Source organism: Drosophila suzukii, chromosome X (assembly GCF_043229965.1).
Source record: "Drosophila suzukii chromosome X, CBGP_Dsuzu_IsoJpt1.0, whole genome shotgun sequence".
Taxonomy (NCBI): domain Eukaryota; kingdom Metazoa; phylum Arthropoda; class Insecta; order Diptera; family Drosophilidae; genus Drosophila; species Drosophila suzukii.
In genome coordinates, this window is record NC_092084.1 from 19,702,648 (window position 1) to 19,724,420 (window position 21,773).

Below are 21,773 nucleotides of genomic sequence, written 5' to 3' on the forward strand. Positions count from 1 at the left end.
CCGAATTTTTGAATGTTCAACTTTGGTTTTTAAAGCAGCCTATTTGAAGAAAATCAAAGTGATATCAATAGGTACACACATAAAACTTTTAGGTAAAATTGGCCAATATAATAGTTAAATGGTCCCAACTCATCGAATTGTCACTTTGACCAACGAAATAGTTACTCTCCTAACAAAAAATACACAAAACGTACCATTTTATGGTAGTTTTACTATTAAATAGTAACCAAGCAACAATACGTTACTGTTTTTAATAGTTTTTAACTTTTTTTTACAGTTACAACTATCCGTATTGGTAAATGTTAACCATACAATATTTTCGTGTAGGGTAATAATGGAAGAGAAATGGTTTCGCTCAGTGCACGCCTCCCTCGCTCTCTTTCTCATTTCTTCTCTCGTAGACCTCACAGCTGATCTCTGCCGCTTCTCGACGGGGCTTTTCGATAAATTAAATCAGCTGAACTGCTTTTTATTTCATTTCATGCTGGGTCTATACATAAGTAAGAAGAAGACTAGCCGGAGAAGATAAACCGGAGAAGAAGGAGAACCAGAACTGATGAAATCCACTTTAAGTCGCCCTTTATTGTGATCTTTTGTCATCCACTGCATATTTTTATACCCCTCTGAGCATATACATATAACTTTGCCATAGCGAAGACTTGGAAAGTTTAACTAGTTTTATACATACAATGTATGTACATTTGGGCAATTATATGACTCCAAATTAATCACTACTCAATGCACATGAATACTGCAACTTATCTATCACTGATAACACACACATTTAAGGCTTAAGACGACGTATTATTTCTAGAGCTTTCCTTATAAGGAGGTGGATGGGTTGGTTAATTTAATTGCAGCCATTAGAGAGCGATGGATAATGCCCCTTTTCCACTTTTGAGGCATCCCTCCTACATTGCAGCAAATCAATTTGCGTTCAATTTGATGGCAAAACGGAAAGCGGAAGTAGCACCGCTCCAACCAGCAGAGAAAAAGAGAAGCAGCTAGAGAAAGAGAGAGCCGATCATTCCGGGTGGGACATCCAGAAATACGGGTCCCCCGCCCGATTCCGAACCATTCAATTATTACGTCGTTGGGTCGGTGATTTTTGTCTGAGTTTCAGATCTCCTCATGATATTTTCCCTTCCTAAACATCCCCGGTTTCCCAAAAAAAAGTTCGTACGAAATAGGCCTTATAATGGGGGTGTGCCAGAGTAATCCCCGGAGATTTTTAAGTGAACACAAGCACAACTTTTCGTTTCCATTACTTTGGATCAATAAAATACCCATATCATTTGACCATAAATCGTCATTAGGTGAATAAAATATTAATAATGATACACCGTCTTGAAATTTAAGTAAATACTAAAATATTAACAGTTTCAAGACTTTTTCCGACTTGCATTTGCAGGCTTTACTCGTATTATCCCTAAAACTTTGGAAAATCATATTTTCTTTTGGGTATAACCTGAGGAATACCGTGTTTCTTGAAAATTAAATTATTGTTATTAAAATATTCCTTTTGTTATTACATTTATCAGATTATAATTTTGGACTGGTTCGACTTTTCCAGAGTTGAGTGAGCGATAAACAATTTGACGAATGTCATATACTTTGTGTGCCTTTGTCTCCCTCTTGCCTTCTGTCTATCTATCTGTCTGTTTCCCTCTCAGTGCTTCTCTATCCCCCTTATATTTTGTTGTTGTTTTGCCCCTTTGGACAAGACAACTCTTCCGCATTTTGTGGCACGATAAAAACTGAATTGAATGAATGAATGAACGATTACATTGCCGCAATAGGGAGCACACACGCGTATACCCCTTGTCTCCCTCTCGCTCACTCCCCCAACCGGGCCCTATCGCCCTATCCCTTTCTACCAATGCAACTCCAGTTGGGACCCCGCAACTTGTTTCTCTGCGCTCCATTTCCATTTGTTTGCGGGAGTACACTTAACAAAAAGTGGTAAAATATGTTACAAATGTTATTTAGGGTTCTTCGTAAGGTTATACTTAATGGTTTTGATACTTATGTCATTGATAAACACCTTAAGCACTACTGAATTTTTGTAAATACTTGGAAATTATAGGATAGTGTAAGGTAATACCCTTAAACTTAAGATAAGCTATTGAAATAATAACACAAATATGTGTACTGAACCTTTTTACGGAAGACTGTAAGGTAAATTCACTTAATTACCACTTGGAAATAAACACTTGGGAATTATAAGCTCATATTGATAAAGAGCTTATAATTCCCAAGTCTTTATTTCATATATGTATACATATGCAGCAAATGTGAATTTTAAATAACTGTTAACATTTTTTTAGTGTAGGTGGGCGATGGGGAAAGGGGGAACGTATTTAGGGGGGTATTGGGGTTAAATTGCAGTGGAAACGTGTTTCCCACAGGTAGCTCACGCACACTCACGCACCCTTACACACACACACACACACACACATGTGGCCACAGTTGGCTGCTGCCCTTTGTTGTTATTGTTGCTCTTAAATCCCCCCCCCCCAATTATCGTTTGTGTTTTGTTTTTATTTTCACCGTGAAGTGCAGGGTCGCCTCCATGAGGTGGAGTACTATACTCATAATACTAGGGTCCCAGACTGACATTATCATTTTCGTTGGAAAACTAAAACTCCACCTTCCACCAACCCCCTTTTTGATTCCCATTTTCCATTTCGTTTGCATTTATTTGTTATTGTTTTATTTGCTCTTTATGTAAATAAAACAAATGTATGTGTACGCAGCTTTGTGTGTGTTTCGGTTTCCCCTTCTCATTTCCATATATATCCCCCAAAAAGCGACCGTTACACCCCCACTTCCCAAAAAGGCGGAAAGATTGTCACGAGTTAGATCACCTGGGTAACCGTGTTCTACTTTTTGATAAGCTATCAGTTTAACGCATTTCATAGATTGTAAGCTACATAGTTCGTTTTGCACTATCGGTTTTTAACTTCCAGATCCTCCGAGGGATAACTTATCCTGTAGATATGGTAATATAGATTTCAATGATGCGTATTTTGTGATAGTAAATAGTTTAATCACGATCTTATCTTATTTTCTGCAAAAAATATCACCTTTTGATAAGCAAGCGTTACCCTATCTTGAGACTATGGTTATGTCATGGTATTATATGTGTGTTCGTTCGAAAACGGATCCCTTAGGATCTTTTATTTTCTCACACGTCGCTGCATGTGCGTGCCTGTCCGTTTGTCCCTGGGTCGCGAGTTCGTCCATTCACTCACACACGTGCACCGCCCGCTGTGCCGTTACGTGCCCTTCGACCCTTTCCAGTCAACCCCCTCCATTTCCAGTCGTTCTCCCTACGTGCCACTCACCTTCCGCCTGCGAACCGCAGGTCAGCCGGGCGGTCCATCTTTGATGCTGGGCCTCTGATTGGATTCAATTGGGAAGGAATGGATTTAAGTGCCCCGCAGTTCTACCTGATCACTCCTTGACCTTAGCCATTGACCCCTGTCTCAGGGAGGCAATCTTAAAGAAAAGTTCTGACTGGTACAAATGTATACATCTATATTCCATCATCGTTATGATTTGAAAATATTTTGGATCTATTAAAGGATATTTACAAATATATTTTTGTATCACAATAATTATAAAATGTGGTTCTGCTGAATGGAATAAAATGTAAGGTGTTTGGGTTTTACCTGCATTTTAAAAGAGAGGTCACTACATTTAAAGTAGTATTTATAAAATGGTTACCTATTTAATTACTTCAATAGCAGAAACCATTAACCCCAATAGGATTACTTTGCGGGAGTGAATGGGAATGAAATTTATATGGAAGTACTGGGATGAAACGGATTGTATTGAAACGAAAGAGAAAACCAAGGAAGGGGGTGGGATATAATGTTACCTATATAATTACTTTATTAGCAGAAAATATTAACCCCAATAGGATTATTTTGCGGGAATGAATGGGAATGAAATTTATAAGGAGGTACTGGGATGAAACGGATGGTATTGAAACGGAAGAGAAAACAAGAAAGGGGTTGGGAAATAATGGAGTGGAATCCGTATTAGCTTAGAATGGGACGTAATGTAATGGTACGAAATGTTTTGGAACGCAAGAAGAAATCAATAAAGTGGGCCAAAGGCATAAAACAAAAGAATTCTAAATATCATTACAATAATAATATGATCTTAAACGATTTTTTTTGTAAATAATTAAATGTCCTAATGCTATTCCTGTTTTTCCAACCATTTCAGATCCCAGTCCAATGAGCGGCAGTTTCTCAAGGACTTTATCAGCGGGGCGCCAGGATCGTCGGGCGCCCGTTTGGCTGCCTGGTTGCAGCCGGAGTCGCGACTCGATCCCAATAAGTATGTCTAGAAGTTCAGATCTAAATATTTATGTACTCAATCCCTTAACTTCCTTCTATTCCTCTGCAGATGTGAGCTGAACACGATCACGGAGCCACTGCGTTATGGCTGGCCCTCCCAGGTGACGGTCACCATTCGGGATCAGTACGGCGATGCGGTTCTGGTGCCGGAGCTGAAGGTTGAGATCAAGGCGATACCCACGGGCTCGGGTCCGAATGGAAATGCAAGCGGGACGGGAACATCCGGTGCCTCGGCCGCCGGAGTTTCTGCGCCCGGTCCGAATCTGTGGATGCGACGTGCCTCCGGCGACACCTGGGGCTGGGGCGGAATGACGCCGCCACCGCGCCTCAACTACGAGCCCACCTCCAAGGAGAAGATGGTCTTCAAGGCCATCACGTTCATGAAGCCCTTTACCAACTATTCGTTCGAGGAGCTGCGCTACGCCAGTCCGGTGCAAACCCGCGTCACAGAACTCCTGAACGCCAAGGACATGGAGGACGGCACCTTCAGTGTCCAGTGGACGCCCAGTTCGGTGGGTGCCTACTGCCTGGCGGTGACCATCGATGGCATTCCGCTGGAGGAGGTCTACCGTGTGGATGTCAAGGAGGGCATCCTGCCGCCACCCACCCAGAGGAGCAGCGCCCAGCGGAGGCCCCAGGCGCCCAGCAAACTGCGCCGTTTTCAGGTAAGCAATTAGATCATCTAGTTCAGTTATAGACTGAGGAACTTCCAAAGTGAAGATAGGGTATATGGTATTTAAAAAAAAACCAGTGCAACCAGTAAAAATATCTTAACTTGAGGAGAACTTAAACTTGGCATAACAATGGAAAAAATGTTTATATAAAAATGGCTTATCTTTGATTGTACAAACGACTTCCTACGATGTACATCTAAGGGCTTAGCGCGAGACCTTTCGCGTTCTTTCTAATAATTATAACCTTCTCCTTATAACCTTCCTCGCAAAGCTTTTTTGCCCGAAATAAGAATGGGGCCGCGCGTAACACGCACTTAGTGCATATAGTACAATAAATAGACTATTAGATAACCGACCAAAACGGCCGTTTCCGAGAATTCACACCACAAAAACACGCCATTACTCAGCTAAGGGGAGTTGAAGATATGTCAGCGTTCATACGGACAGACGGACATGGGTAGATCGACACCTGATCAAGAACACGTATACTTTATAGGCTCGGAAATGCCTTCTTCTACATGTTTCGTACCTTCCGCCGAATCTAATATACCCTTTTACTTTACGAGTAACGCTTATAAAAATAAACATATTTTCCTTCACTAGTCCATAAAATTGGACTGATGGATATTATGGTACATAATATAAGTCTACGGACGTTATCAAAATGAGAAAATAGTAAAGTTATAAAAAATAATGTCAGGCTCCTCAAAGTGCTTAAATATTTACCAACCAAAGCTTCTAAGATTTGTATTAAAGTAAGAGCCTGAAATTTATCGGTTGTATTGTGAAATAATTGTTGCTTAAACATTTATCGACTAAGGCTTTTTATAATTTCATTAATGAGTAAGTTTCTAAAAATGTTGAGTACTTTTTTACAGACCTTTTCTTTAAATGGACCTCTTTGGTACTTTGTTTTATATCTTTTAAAAGATTTTATGTTAAAGATAAAATACCAGGTTTCGGGTGTATAACACCTTTAGTTCCATAGGTTATTGACGAAATGATCACTGAAACACTCTCTGAGAATAATATCCCCAATATTTCCATTTCCAGGCGCGTCATAGTTCAGGACTGCGGATTCGATCGCATCCCACGCTGCAGTCGGAGCAGGTGGGCGTGGTGCGGGTGGGCGGAGTGATCTCCTTCATCGACGAGATCGAGAACGATGACGGAGTCTGGCTGCGCCTGTCCACGGAGTCCATCCGGCAGCACTGCACCATGGGCTGGTATCCGACGGAGGCGTGGTGCCTGCAGTTCAACCAGCACCTGGCCAGGATGCTCCTCCAGCCGGTCGCGGACAAGGAGGTGAATCCGCTGCGCAAGGGCGTGGCGGCCGCAGCCGAGGAGGAGGAGGAGGAGGAACCGCCGCCGGTCAGTCCGTCGGGCAGTGGCGAGGCCAGTCCCGAGCCAGAGCCCGATCCCAGTCCAGTCCTCAGTCCGGCCAAAACCAAGCCACCGCGCTTCCTGGCCGGCCATCAGTCCACCAATCCCTTCCTCTACCCCTCCAAGCATGCAGATCTCGCGGAGCGGGAGGCCCAAGCGCAGGAGGATCGGCAAAAGGAGGAGGAGCAGCGGGCGGAGGAGAATCCCGAGGATCGCGAGCCGGAACAGGAGGCCCTGCCCGCCGTGGAGCTGCTGCCCGCCCACATAGGCTCCGCCATTGCCGGAGTGGTTGGCGGCGGAGCCATCAAGTTGCAGGCACTGCAGAAGTGGTTTAAGGGCGATGCCGTGGACGGAGCCCAACCGCTGACGCCCTCTCATTCGCCGCCCCTGGCCGGAGTTTCGGTGCGGGAGCTGGTGCGCGCCATGGGCGGCCAGGATTCGCCGCGAGGCAACGGGAATCGCAGCCAGCAGGATGCGCAGGAGCCGGAATTCAGTCTGGCCAGCATGAGGAGACCCAACTACTCGGCCAGCCAAACGGCGGCGCTGCTCTCCACGCCCAAGCACACGCCCAAGCGGAGTGCCGTCCTGCCGCCGACGGATACGAGTGGCCTAGAGGATGACCTAAGTCTGTTGCAGATCACCACCACCACAACGGGTCAGGGGGAGCAGCAGAGCGAACTACAGCTGGCCACCACCTCTACGGCATCGGCGTCTGCAGCCGCCAAGAGGAGCGCCGCCATGGGTCCCATTAAGCGGGCCATGCCTCCCTCCTTCGCGGAGAGCATCCGGGCGGTCTTTGCCGCCCTCCTCTGGCACGAGGGTGTCGTCCACGATGCCATGGCCTGCGCCAGCTTCCTCAAGTTCCATCCGGGACTGCCCAAGGAGGGCGCCACGGTGGTCACGAGGCGCGGCGACGCCGGCGATCCTCGGGTGCAGCTGTCGCGGGAGCAGAAGGCCCAGCAGCGGCACTCTGTGGAAGTGGCCAATGCGGGCAACTACCTGAACATCCGGCCCAGCACCTTGGAGTCCCTTACCAAGAGTGGCAACTGTTCGCTGCACAATCGAGCCAAGTACCGGAAGAACATGCTCATCGGAGCAGGAGTCACCCATCCCGGCGAGGATCAGACCCAGAAGCTGCAGGCTCTGCCCGAGATGGTCAGCGTTTTGCCGCCAGCCCTGCGTTGTCTGGTTTATTTGTGGGAGCAGATCTGCTCCGGCTGCGTTCAGATCGTCCAGTCGAATGCCCTGGAGCAGAGGGAGCCGCGTCTGCTCTCACCCGGTAGTCGGGATCTCAACGGCGATGCGGACACCGAGGGCAAGGATGGCAAGTGCTCCGATCAGGGTTCCGGCGGGGAGAAGGATCTGGGCAGGAAGTGCAAGCGCAAGAAGAAGGACGACGGCAGCTGGTGCGAGATCTGCGAACTGTTCCTGCCCATGCCGGTGACCTACCACATGAGGATCGCCCATCCGGGCTGCGGGAAATCGGCGAAGGGCAAGGGCTACAACTCCGTTGGCATTTTCTGCGAGGGATGGGCGGGCAACTGCGGCGAGGGCGGCAAGGGAGCCTCCTCCTGGTTCCTGATGTGCGATCCCTGCCGGGATCGATACCTAGCCTCCTGTCGCAGCGTCAACAACATCAATAGTGCCGCCCGCCAACTGGAGTCCAATGCCGCCGAAGGTGAGATGATGCCCACAGATAGATTATGCTAGAGCAATAAGCTAATACCAATCCCTTTTCCATCTTCCAGGCAATGAGCTGAACTTGTTTGGGGTCAAGTCCACTACATTGATAGCCAATGCAGAGGTGTATACCACCATGCGGGAGAACGCCACGTTCCTGCTGGAGCTCTGCTCGAGTTCCAGCTCTGCATCCGGGGCAGTCGGCAGCCTGGCCGCAAGCAGCTCCAATCCCAAGCGATCCCCCCAGCAGATGTCCGTCGTGGCCATGCCCGTGGTGATCGAGCACCAGCTGGGCAACTCTGACCTGAAGCCGAGCACCAGTCGCTGCAGCCGGATGGCCCGCTTAAGTGGCTCCAAGTTCTGTCCGGGAGTCGGAAGCGGAGCGTTCCGGAAGAGCTTCGTCGGTGGACCGCCGGCAGCGCCGGAGAACGTTTGGCTGGCGCCCGAGAGCTTCGCCTGCCTGGAGTGCCTAGGCACGGCTGGTCACGAGGATCTGCCCTACGAAATGTTTGGACTGGGACCCTCGTCGAATGACAATGGTTACGATAGGGTGAGTAGTGGGAGATCTACATCTAGAGCCTCTCTAATGGATCCTTCATCCAACAGCCCCTGTCGGAGATCTCTTACGAGTCCTGCGAACCGAACAACTACGAGCTGCTTCCCGGATCCTTGGCGCCAGGTGCCACAGCCGCCGGCACAGGTCCAGGATCAGTGGGTGGTGGTAACCTGTCCAAGTTCCACCGCAGCTATTCCATGGGCCAGGGCTGGGCGTCTCTGGCGCAGCACAACCACCCGCAACAGCATCACCAACAGCAGCACCACCACCAGCAGCAACAGTTGCATCTGCAGCTCCAGCAGCACCAGCCGCCAGCGGTGGAGGGTCAGCCAAAGGTCGTCTACCGGCGAAGGAACAACTCCACCAGCGAGGGCGACGGATCCCTGCTAATCTGCTATCCCTCGGAGCATCTGCGTCGCCTGGTGCCGCCCAAGCTGCTGGCCAGTGTGTCCGTCATGCAGACAACTGCCGATGGAGCAGTCATCAAGGATCATTCGACTGGCACGCTGGGATTTGATCAGTCGGCTGGACAAAACGGTGGGGGTAACCTACTGCTTACCCGTCCCGCCATGGCGTTCATCACGCAGAAACACGAGCTGGACAGGCTCAGGGCGGCCATGCGAAGGAGCTTGAGGATTGCAGCCTGCAGGATATATGCCCTGCAAGCGCTCAACTGGCTCCTGAGGAGCGTCACCCAGGGCGTGTGTCTGCACGATCTGATGTGGTGGTTTGTTAGCTCACTGACCGCCACCGGAGGTCATCAGCCAGAGGGCCGGGGCGAGGAGGCCTCCGAGCCGGCACTGGAGCACCCGGTGGCCTACACCCAGATCAGCGGAAGGTTCGCCCATCTGATCACCCAGTCCCTGCACGTGCTCCTGCAATCGGTGGCGGATCTCACGCTCCACCTGCCACTCGGATCACCACTGCAACGGGTAGCAATCCAGTGCTTTGGCATCCGTTTCCGCCAGGCGGACCACCAGTTCCTGCACAGCTCTCATGTGTTTGGAAACATCTCGAAAATACTGTCAAAATCAGACGAACAAAACGACGCCATGGCCGTTTCGATGATCGTGAAGCCCGACTGCGATGCTGAGCACAATCAGGTGCACCCAGTGGCGCCGGGAGGATCGGGAGCAGGAGCTCGGCTCCTCTGCTACACAGATCTGGCGGGCATGTTCGAGGTCACTGTGTCCTCGCGCCCAGCCATGGCGGAGTCCCTTACGGACAACTCAACGGAAACATTCTGGGAGAGCGACGAAGAGGATCGCAACAAGTGCAAGATCATCGAATTGTCCCTCACCAAGCTGAACTACGCCTGTCGCTATCTTCTAGTGCACATCGACAATAGTCGGGACATTCAGGTGAGTCCCCGGGAACCTCTCCTCTAGTTATTTTTAATTATAAACTTTTTTTATTTTTTTTCTGCTAAATTTAACATAAATAATTTTCCTTTTTTAAGTTCCATAAACCCTATTTATTTTATTCCATTTATTTTTGCAGAACAAGGTGCTCAACGTGGTGTTCTATGCCGGACAGTCGCTGGGCGACACTAATGTAATAAAGTCGGCGGACGTGGATCCCAAAGCATGCTCCTGGATTTCTGCGAAGATCTGCGACGACAGCTGTACGCACTTCCGGTTGGAGCTCCATGGACCGGAGAACACACTGCGTGTGCGCCAGATTAAGTTGCTCGGCCTGCCCACGGGAGGATCGGTGGGTCTGGAGGATGCCTCGGATCACAAGCACCAGCCCCACCTGCGATTGAGTCATGCGTCGCGCATCCAACAGCAGATTTGCGAGGCGGAAACCCTGAGAGTTTTCCGACTGATCACCGGTCAGGTGTTCGGTAAACTGATCAGCAACGTGGGTTCGGATCTGGTGCCACCGGATTCGGCGGGCATAGGACCGCAGAGTAGCGGAGCAGCCAGCACTTCCCTGTTGGCCGATTCCCTCGATCTCAGAGAGCACATGGTGGGCATTCTGTTCTCGCGCAGCAAACTGTCGCACCTGCAAAAGCAGGTGATCGTGCACATTGTCCATGCGATTCGCAAGGAGGCGCAGCGGGCCAAGGAGGATTGGGAGCTGGCCAACCTGGCACATGCCCTAAAGCAGCCACCCCAGCTGCAATCCCTGCCTGCGCCCGCTTCCGCCAGCAGCGAAAGCTCGCCGGAGAGGAGTCGAGCCCCGGACACCTACTGCTTCGAGATGCTTAGCATGGTGTTGGCTCTGTCGGGCAGCGTGGTGGGTCGCTCGTATCTCTCCCAGCAACATGGTCTGCTGAGAGATCTCCTGGGACTACTGCACACCGGAAGCGATCGAGTGCAGCGACAGGTTACGGCCTTGCTGCGCCGGATTCTACCGGAAATATCGCCGGAGAGCTTTGCGGAGTTACTGGGCGTGCAAAGATTACCGCCAGCGGACTATAGTATTGCTCATCAGTCGGCTAGCGATTTCGATATGAGTCGGCTGGGTCTGCTGGACATATTCCTGGCCGTGATTGCCAAGTCACTGCAGCTGCAGGTCAAGGTGAAGACCACAGCGGTCTCTGCCGGAGGAGGAGCTACATCTGTATCTGGAGGTGGAGGATCATCCGGAGGTGGATCTGCTCTCAAGCCAGGCCAGCCGGAGAAAACCCCAGCCTTCGTAAGGCTCTGCAGCTCGCTGGATCTCTCCGTGCAGCAGCTAAGATCGCGACCGCCCACTGGTGAGCCGGGAGGACCTGATCCCTTCCAGTTCGAAGTCCTGCCGCCGAGGAAGGAATCGAAACGGAATCTCAATCAGCGGTGGTTCCTCAACGGAGTCATCTCTACCAAGCAGGCGGAGAGCATTATCGGTCTCATCAGGGATTTGGCCAGCGTAAGTGAATGTATAGGATTTTAAAGGCCTATTTAATATTTACCTATTTTTCATTCCATTTCTACAGGGTAAGCTCAGCGAGAAGTGGTCCCAGATCACCAAGGCAGCCATAGCTGAGTCCGTGCTGAATCTCACCCGGCTGGAAGAGATCTACCGCTCGCCTGAGCACTGCACCAAGACCTCGACTTTGTGGCTGGCATTGGCCAGCCTGTGCGTCCTGGAGCGCGACCACGTGGAGAAGCTCTCCTCCGGCCAGTGGTCCAAACTGTGCGATACACGACCTTTGTGCAGTAACCATGACGATGGCGAAACGGCGGCCATCATCCAGTGCGAGACCTGCGGATCCCTTTGCGGTGACTGCGATCGCTTTCTGCATCTGAATCGCAAAACACGCTCCCACAAGCGAACGGTAAGTTAATCTTAAGTCCAATACATGATCAATCCATATAACCTCATCCAATTTCTGTAACAGGTCTGCAAGGAGGAGGAGGAGGCCATTCGCGTGGAGCTGCATGAATCCTGCGGCCGCACCAAGCTCTTCTGGCTTTTGGCTCTGGCCGATTCGAAGACCCTGAAGGCCATGGTAGAGTTCCGCGACGGCAGCCACACCATCATCTCGGGTCCCCAGGAGGCGGTGGGCAGATGTCGCTTCTGCGGGCTCACCGGCAACTCGGGGCTGTTGGAGATCGGCAACGTGTGTGCGGATGCCCAGTGCCAGGAGTACGCGGCCAACTCGTGTCTGAAGACCAAGCCATGTGGCCATGCGTGCGGAGGAGTCACGGGCGAGCGGAAGTGCCTGCCCTGTCTGCAGCACGTGTGCCATGCACGGGAAAACGAACTGGCCGAAGAGCTGAGGGATCCCAAACTCACCCAGGATGCGGACGACATGTGCATGATCTGCTTCGTGGAGGCGGTGTCCTGTGCTCCCTCCATACATGTAAGAATAATAGTTGTCCACTTGGAGAACACACTCTGATTTATATTTTTGCATTGCAGCTGGAATGCGGTCATGTGTTCCACTACCACTGCTGCAAGGCGGTGCTGGAGAAGCGCTGGAGCGGACCACGCATCACCTTTGGCTTCTCCCTGTGTCCCATCTGCAAGGCAGACATCCAGCATCCCCTGTTGGCAGACATCCTGGAGCCGATCAATGGACTCAAACAGGACGTCAAGCGCAAGGCTCTCATGCGGTAAGGAAACAAGGGTCCTTTGCCCAGTCCAGTTGGTAATGCAAACCCATATCTTCCCTTGCAGCATTAAGTACGAGGGCGTGGTGAAGGACACGGACAGCAAGGATGTCAACATGACCCAACTGGCGATGGATCGGTATGCCTACTACGTGTGCTTCAAGTGCCAAAAGGCATACTATGGCGGCGAGGCGCGCTGCGATGCGGAAATTGGCGAGAAGTTCGATCCCGAAGAGCTGGTCTGCGGCGGCTGCTCGGACGTGGCCAGGGCACAGATGTGTCCTAAGCACGGCACCGATTTCCTGGAGTACAAATGTCGCTACTGCTGCTCGGTGGCGGTGTTCTTCTGCTTCGGGACGACGCACTTCTGCGACACCTGCCACGACGATTTCCAGCGGCTGACCAACATACCCAAGGTCAAGTTGCCGCAGTGCCCGGCCGGACCGAAGGCCAAGCAGCTGCTGGGCGACGAGTGCCCGCTGCACGTGATGCATCCGCCCACCGGTGAAGAGTTCGCCCTGGGATGCGGCGTCTGTCGCAATGCCCAAACATTTTAGCCACACACTTGCACTCGACCCGATGACAAGTGGAAAACCCAGCCGGAATCGGATGATGATGATGATGATGATGACGACGACGACGATGGCGAAGATTTGGCGCCGGATATGTGGGCCAACGTTTGGTCCCAGTCGGACGACTCGCGTACATATTTGTAGAGTTTAAAAGCCCCAAACAGAAAACAAAAGGAAGAAATCCAAGACCCAGTACACCCCATGGAAGGATCGATCTTTCACTCCTCTAGATATTAATTCACACATCGGATTGGAATAACGAAACGGATAGATATTTTCTAGGATAGCTGATATTTGAACGATGGATATTGGATTACAGATTAGCAAATAGCAAATAGCGTATAGCATATTTTATCCCAGGCAATATTATTTTGTAACACTCGAAATCGTATCGAATCGAATCGAATCTCCCATTTGAAGATCAAAAACTCACTATTTATTTAATGTACAATTCGGAGTTGAGCGAGCGAGTGCGAGCGAGAGAGAGCTAGTGCGGGAGAGAGCGCGAGAAGTGTGTACATAATCCTCCTGCTCCCTGTACCCTGACCCCTGACCTCCATGACCCCCTCCCGTCACCCCCTCGTCCTCGGCCCTCACCCTCCTCCTCCTCCTCTTCCTCCTCACCCTCACTCCAACAAAAGCACATTATGCTACATTTATATATTTATTGCAAATAACTAAATTACATATATATTTATTATGAATGCGACGAGCGGAAGATGCAATAAAAATCAATTCTGAATGTATATTTCAACTGCTGTTTTCTTAACATTATGGAAAGTTCTGTGCGGAAAGTGCAAGGTCCTCGTATGCGGTGTGCCCAAAGGCATAAAACAATTATTGAGAAAAGGTCTTAGAGTCTGCACATTGGCTTCAATGTTTATGACTCAAACGTCTTTGATCAAACTTTTTTCAATCTATCATTTGGTTTTATGCTGACTTCAGATTTTAGTAAAAAAAACGCTTTTTTTTGGGTGTTTCGATCGTAGCTCTGCCAAATCAAGGAGTACAGCTATAGGACCGACTATTTTGAATAGCTTGCTTCCTATGCTATAACGATCTGCATCAATTTTGGGAAAATTTATTTTTTGAATAATTTTTGCATTTTTTTTAAGGGTTACATTAAAATTTTATTGATTTCAGATTTTAGTGAAAAAAACGCTTTTTCTGGTGGTTTTTCGATCGTAGCTCAGCCAAATCAAGGCGTACAGCTAAAAGACCGACTGTTTTGAGCAGCTTGCTACAAATGCTATCGAAACCCATCACTTTAAGGAACATTTATTTTTTGACCCAATTTCTCATTTTTTATAAGGGGGTACATCGGTTATTTTTGGAATTCAGATTTTGGTCAAAAATACTCATTTTTTAGTGGTTTTTCAGTCGTATCTCAGCCAAATCAAGGCGTACAGCTAAAAGACCGACTGTTTTGAGCAGCTTGCTACAAATGCTATCGAACCCCATCACTTTAAGGAACATTTATTTTTTGACCCAATTTCTCATTTTTTATAAGGGGGTACATCGGTTATTTTTGGAATTCAGATTTTGGTCAAAAATACTCATTTTTTAGTGGTTTTTCAGGCGTAGCTCAGCCAAATCAAGGCGTACAGCTAAAAGACCGACTGTTTTGAGCAGCTTGCTACAAATGCTATCGAACCCCATCACTTTAAGGAACATTTATTTTTTGACCCAATTTCTCATTTTTTATAAGGGGGTACATCGGTTATTTTTGGAATTCAGATTTTGGTCAAAAATACTCATTTTTTAGTGGTTTTTCAGTCGTAGCTTAGCCAAATCAAGGCGTACAGCTAAAAGACCGACTGTTTTGGATAGCTTGTTTCCTATGCTAACGACCGGCATCAATTTTGGGGAAATTTATTTTTTGACTAATTTTTGCATTTTTTTAAGGGGTAATCATGATTTTTTTGATTTCAGATTTTAGTCAAAACAACGCTTATTTGGTGGTTTTTCGATCGTAGCTCAGCCAAATCAAGGAGTACAACTATAGGACCGACTATTTTGAATAGCTTGCTTCCTATGCTAACGATCTGCATCAATTTTGGGGAAATTTATTTTTTGACTAATTTTTGCATTTTTTTTAAGGGGTTACATCATAATTTTTTTTAATCCTTTAGTGCACAACCAAAACTTTAAAATTCCTTTATACTCAGTTATTGTTATATTATATTACTATTCTATAAATCCCAAATGAAAAGTATCCGTTACAATAATTTTATATTGATCCTCATCAGATTCAAAAAGCTGATTTTTATTTACATAGCTGATCTTAAGTGACAGTCATACTTACCACCTGTTTAGTTAGACTTCCTTTCATTCTTAGACCAAAAAAAAGTATGCTACAAAAAATGGGTTTTGAAAACCCCGCATAGCCGAACTCTAAATGGCCCACTATTTCCTCCCAAAAAGAAATTCAAAAGATTGGATGATTTTTTTTAAAAACATTTATGTATGTATTTCTCTTTTCTTTGTTTCTTTTCATTTATTGTGTCTTAGCTTCTGTTCTGCGCTTTCTGCGGTTCTGAAAAGTTTTTCTTTGCCTCGCCGCTTTTTTAGTTTTGGGCTTCCCATTTTCGATCAATCCAACTAACCCAGAAATTCGGGCGTATAGCCTATCCGATTCTGGTTTTCGTGTGTGTGAGTGTGGGTCGAATGCGGCAATAATCAAGTAACTATACACATTAACTGTAGGCATTAATCCAGCGACTCTCAAATAAATGTTACAACTATTTCTGTTATCGATTTCGCGGCTCGTCTCCTGGTGTTTAATCAGTGGCCCAAGGACGAGTCCTAGCAAGCTTTTAAATGGTATAAACTACCTATATATACATATATCGGTATATATGTGGGTGTATGTATATAACTGTAAATCTGCTCAGCAAAGCCGTGGCTTGATGTCTCTAAGTTTTCGGCGCCTTTGAACCAAAACTCAATTGATTTCAAACTATTTTTACATGCTCGTATTATTTTTGGTATTTTTTCTTTACTTGGAATGTTGCAATTGCAAAATGTAGTATTTTTGTGGTTTGTTAAATTTGTAGTTATGTAATTGGTAATTCACTTTCTTATCTTTTCATTTCGTTTCATTTTGTTTGTAAATATATAAATAGGCAGCTTTTCGATTTTTAAAAACAAAGGGCGCGTGTACGAAATAAGTTTCTGTTTTTTTTTGTTTAGGTATTTTTTTGTATTTTAGCAACTATGCTTCTCAAATTGGTGGAAAATGTTTAACATTGCTTTATCGCGTTTGTTCTTGTTTCATCTTGTTGTTGTAAAATTTTGGTTCTTTTTCGTCTAGAGTCTAGAGCATAATGCTAAATATTTTGGTTTGGTATTTTCAGTATCTTTAGTATGTTTGGTTTAGCCGTAGTATTTTTTTTTGTTTTTTTCTTTTTAGCATTGCTGTGGGACTTACGTAATAAATGGAAAAACGAAAATGAGGCGCGTGTTTTACTGGTTAAGGCTTTTTCCTATCATTGTATAATGTATATTTAAATTAATTTAGTTTTTACTTGGGGCTTTGTAAACGGTATTCGTTAATTGAGTGTTGTGAGTTAATTTTGCTCTTTTCTCTGGCTTGCATTAATTGTGTATATTCTTGAGTGTTTCTTTAGTTTACTTTCGTTTTAGTTTTTTAGTTGTTTAGAAAAAAATTCTGGCGTATAAAAGCTTAATTTTGATAGGTTGTTCTCGTTATCAATCTAGGTGTAACTAGAGGTACACATATATACATGTACATATTTATAATAATAATATGGTTTAATCAGTTTCTTTGGCGCCTCTCAGCGAATGTCCCAGCAGACGGACCCGAACCGACCTTCAGCAGCCTACCATCTGGCGATCTTTATAAATATCAGACTGAATCGGGCGTTTTCTAGGCGAAATCGAAGGCCAGAACATCATGAGTATGAGTTTTATTTTTCTTATCTGGGATTCGAGATTGGGGTTTTCTTCTTCGGTTGTTTGTCATTTATGCCTGGGTGTATATACACGAGATTTGCAACTCCTTCTATGTATATATGTATCCACATCCTCCCCCCATAAATTGTTCAATATAAATTTCGACTAAATTGCTCGCTCAGCTTGATCTAAAAATTGTAATTGCACCACTTTTAGTTTCACGTTTTCGTTCACTTTTAATGCTAATGCTAGGTTTTGTATTAGGTCTGAGTTGCTAGTTTGCTGAATGCTGCTTGAGTTGGTTTAGTTACTTTAGGTTATATTTATAAGGCTCTGTGTAGTAGGGTCCAAAAAACCCGAAATGAATACCAGGAATGGGGGCGGAAGCGAGAGAGAGATAGAGAAAGAGTGAGAGACAGAGATAGAGAGTGGGGGAAAAGGTGGCGAGAGATAGGGTGAAACAATACGAGTACTAAGCTGCTATCGTATCAGTGCTATCGTATCTTCATATGAGGACTATCGGTAAATCTCCGTCTTATCGTTTCCCTTCTCCGGCCTAGTGCGTCTTAGCTTTCCTTAATCAGTTGGTTGCTGCCTAATTATTTATTATTAATTAGTTATACATATATTTATATTTATATATATATATTTATGTTTAGGTATATTTGATTTATAGTTATTTAAAAAAAACCTATGTACAGTGAGCCCGCTACATTCGTTAAACTTTCAACTAGAACTTAAGGCTTAAACGTATGCAACAAATTGTTTTTCTTCGCTATCCATTAACTTTTGATTCATTGTTGAGTATTGGAAATACGTATATGTATAAGGGGTGAGTGTGACTGACTGAGTGAGTGAGTGTTGGTTACTCAATTTTAATACCACTTGAATTGCTTTTTGGTTTTGATTTGGTTTTTTGGTTTGACGGGAGGGGGCTGGTCGCCCTTTTGGGAATGGGAATCGAAAAAATCTACAACTAGAACTAAGTAACTTGCGCGAACAGAACCGCGAGGCCCGTCTAAACCCACCCCTCCTAACTCCCCCAACTATACAGGGAAGACAGTTCGTATGTATTTGTAGCCGGGCTCCGGTTCTGCCGCCTCTCTACGCTAGGTATCATAAGTAAGTATCAAATATCAAATAGCAATTATCAAATACCAACTAGGGAATCAAAACGGTAACCGAACGAGATTCAAGTGGACTCCAACTGATGCTATGTCCCTGGCGACTTAAACGTAATGAAACCTTGCCTCTAAACTGTCCAGGATTCCGTTCGTCCTTCTCCTACTTAAAGATACTGTATATCGCGATCCGAAGAGTATTCGGCACGGTTCCCTACTACCATCATCCTAATGATCCTCACCATCCTCATCCGCTATAAACTATATGCCAAGTGCAAGCCTATCAAATGCCAGCATAAACAAATATCTAGGTTAATTCTTTTTGTCTAAACTTTTGTAATTCTTCTTTCTTTAGCTAATTCTTTTTTATCACAAAAAATGTGTGTAGGTGTTTGTTGGTGAGCGTGTTATAACATATTTTGCTAAAATTTAATTCACTTATGTACAATGCCCAAAGAAATCATAGTTGATCTTTGCTTTTAACTAGAGATTTGCTATTTCTTTTCTTTTTTTTTTTGTGTTTCTTTTTCTAACTTTTCTTGGTTTTAGTTTTTTGGTTTCTTAGGTCTGTCGATTGTCGTTTCGTTTAGCGGCCACATTTCTGCTGTCTATATCTTTTCGGTTTTACTTAAGCTTTACTGTTGCTGAGTTAACTAGTTGGTTGAGTTGAGTTTTCCTTTGCCATTTCGTTTACGTTATTCGAGTCTATAAGCCTAGAATATTGGGAGCCAAGCGAGTGCGAGTGCCGTAGTGCTCAAGCCGAGTTTCGTTAAGTTAGTTAGTTAGGACGGGTTATATCCATATATGTTATGTATGCATGAATCCGTTTCTATGTACATCGGTTCTTGGGTTTTGAGTGTGTCTATGTGGCATGGCATCCCTGTTGGATCCTTTTTTCTAAAGTTATGTTTTAGTTTTAGGCTATGTACAATTCACGGGCATTGTTTCGGTCTGTAAGCTTTTTCTTCATCTGGTTTTTTGCCTCCTTTAGCAGTTATCACAAAATTATCCATATATACATACAGCTATATATATATATATATATGTGAGAGTGTGTGTGTGTGGTGTGGTGTGAGTGTTGGTGTATCTGTGTCCTTTACAACATTCGCTTTTGTATATATATATATGTATACATATAAAGGTAAATAATTGCAGTAAATGTAGCAAATTCGTAAGCAATATGCTTGCCTTAATCTTAATCGTTATCATTATGGCTAACACTATCGTAATCATAGTCATAATCATGTAACGGTTAAAGAGTATCGAATATCGAGTATCGAGCACTTCCATTCAGAGTGTGTGTGTGTTTGTGTATGTGTGTGAGAGATTGGTATAGCATTAGGTAGAGATTCGTGTAGCGAAAAAGAAAGTTTTTCATCCAAAACTCCACTACAACATATCTATTCCAACAAATTTGTAAGGGAAATTGTCTTGGGAATTTAAAGTGTCGAATTCAATTTGAAAATTTCCTCAAATTGGTGTTACATTTCAAGTATTAGAATAAATTGTGATTTAAAAATTTCAGAGGTTTACATACTTTTCCACTTTACTTCTTCAAGAAGCAATTAAATATTTTTTCTATTTATATAACGCATTTAAAGAAAATGGTTCCAAAGTCAAAAATTTCATATTAATAGATATAATGATTCAAAATCTTTAAGTACTTATTGAAACTGGGTTTTAGAAATACTTATTAAAGGAAATCTTTTAAAATCTTTTTTCAATCAATTTCGGCTAGATACGTTGTAGTGGACTTCCAAGAGTTTGAGATACATGAGTTAGCTTTTGTGTTGAGTTGAGGTTACAGCTGTATCTTAAGTATAGTAGACTAACTAAGCGTAGGCGTAGGCTTGCGAGTGGGCGTGGCTGGGCCCCTACTCTTCCGATTTTGTATTATTGCTCCTGGCCGGAGTCCTCCTCTCGCTCCACATCCGTCATTGTGGGCTACAGGAATTCCATCTTGCCCCTCGTACCGCTACCTGTGGGCGTGGTGGAAGGCGTACCGCTGCCGCTACCGCTGCCCGCCGCCGTGGGTGCTGGTGGTGGCGTTGTGGGCGTGGCACCTGCCCCAGATCCTCCGCCACCTCCTCCTCCTCCCGACGAAGTCGTGGGCATTTGGGCCGCCGTAAAGTCCTCCTCGAGCAGGCGAAGATGCAGTAGTTCCGCTGCCGGCGTCGTGGGCGATTGGTCCGCCGGCTGCTGCTGCTGTTGCTGCTGATCCGCTGACGCTGGCGTCGATGACGTCATGCCAGATCCGGCGACGCCCGCGGGAGCTGCGGTCGCGGTGCCGGCCGTCGAGGCGAGTGTCTGCTTAGGAGGCGCCGGTGCTTTCCTGCTCTTCGAGCGTCGCTTCTTGAGCATCAGTGGCCCCAGGCCGTTGCCTCCCGCGCTCGACACAGCTGTGGCGCCCGGATTTAGCAGGCCAGCGCCACCAGCGCCAGCTCCCGCTCCTGATCCTCCTGGCGATGAAATGGTTATCACAGTGTCCACGGGGCTGGTCACCACAGATGTGGGTGGCGCCTGTGTGGTGGGCGTGCCGCCACCGCCCGCGCCGCAGCCCGCGCAGATCTCGTCGCCGGGCGTGGTCTGGCCACTGCTGTTGTCCGGAGCGGTACCGCTGCCAGTTCCAGGTGCCAGCCGCTTGACCAGCTCACCCAGCAGATCCTCGATGCGACCGATGCGCTGCTGCATGCGCTGCAGCTCCAGCCGCACGTCCACCTTCATGTCCAGCACGGTGGCGATGAGATCGCGCTGCGCCAGCGTGGGCGGCGTCTCGCGCAGCCCGGTGTCGTAGGTGTCCGAGGTGGTGGCCCTCGAGCTGGCCATCTCGATTTGGCGCTCCCGCTCCAGGGCCAGATTGCGATCCGCCTTGGTGGTCACAACGGCCACGACAGCAGTGCCCGTGGCCCCGGCTCCCGATCCTGCTGCAGATCCTGCTCCCGATGCCGCCGCAGCTGCTGCTGCTGCAGATGATGATGAAGTGGTGGCCACCGGCGCTGAGGGTCCCGCCGATCCGGCTGCTCCCTCGATGACCACGCGGCTGTCGCGACTCGGCGGCGAGGAGTCCACTTCGCCACCCTCGTCGATGGTGTCCTGGCGGGCCAGGGTCGCCTGGCTCGCCTGCAGCTTGGGCGCCTTGGGAAAAACCTGGAGGTGACGTTTAATGGAACAATGGGCGATGCGGAGATGCGGATGCAAATGCGGGATAGACAGGCAGGTGGCAGGTTGTTGCATGTTGCATGGTTTTTTTTTTTTTTTTGTTCGGTTGGCAGGGGAGAAAAGTGAGAAAAATTGTGTTTGAGTTGGTTTTTTCGGTTTCGGGTTATTGATTGTTGATTGATTTGGTTGGTTTTTTGTTTTGATTGATTGATTGTCGAGGCATTCATGTCGTTCGTTGTTGCAGTTGCAGGTTGGTTGTTTGTTGCAGGTTGCATATTGCAATATTGGCAGAGTGCAGTG

The 21,773-nt window shown here is 46.8% G+C and overlaps 2 protein-coding genes across 12 annotated transcripts in view; one reads left to right on the forward strand and one right to left on the reverse strand.

Annotated features, from left to right (window-relative positions):
* Positions 1-14,024, forward strand: part of hiw (MYC binding protein highwire) — a 56,644-nt gene extending 42,620 nt beyond the window's left edge. The window contains exons 14-23 of the mRNA XM_036821173.3: positions 4,237-4,350; positions 4,420-5,035; positions 6,098-8,105; positions 8,176-8,657; positions 8,714-10,024; positions 10,164-11,519; positions 11,587-11,928; positions 11,992-12,456; positions 12,516-12,709; positions 12,774-14,024. Coding sequence (XP_036677068.2) covers positions 4,237-4,350; positions 4,420-5,035; positions 6,098-8,105; positions 8,176-8,657; positions 8,714-10,024; positions 10,164-11,519; positions 11,587-11,928; positions 11,992-12,456; positions 12,516-12,709; positions 12,774-13,263 — 7,378 coding nt within the window. The 3' untranslated portion in view covers positions 13,264-14,024. The remainder of the gene's footprint in view (positions 1-4,236; positions 4,351-4,419; positions 5,036-6,097; positions 8,106-8,175; positions 8,658-8,713; positions 10,025-10,163; positions 11,520-11,586; positions 11,929-11,991; positions 12,457-12,515; positions 12,710-12,773) is intronic.
* Positions 14,025-15,719: 1,695 nt separating this feature from the next.
* Positions 15,720-21,773, reverse strand: part of eag (ether a go-go) — a 65,389-nt gene continuing 59,335 nt past the window's right edge. For all 11 annotated transcript variants that reach the window (XM_036821284.3, XM_065867556.2, XM_065867558.2 and 8 more), the window contains one exon: positions 15,720-21,461. In XM_036821284.3, coding sequence (XP_036677179.2) covers positions 20,259-21,461 — 1,203 coding nt within the window. In that variant the 3' untranslated portion in view covers positions 15,720-20,258. The remainder of the gene's footprint in view (positions 21,462-21,773) is intronic.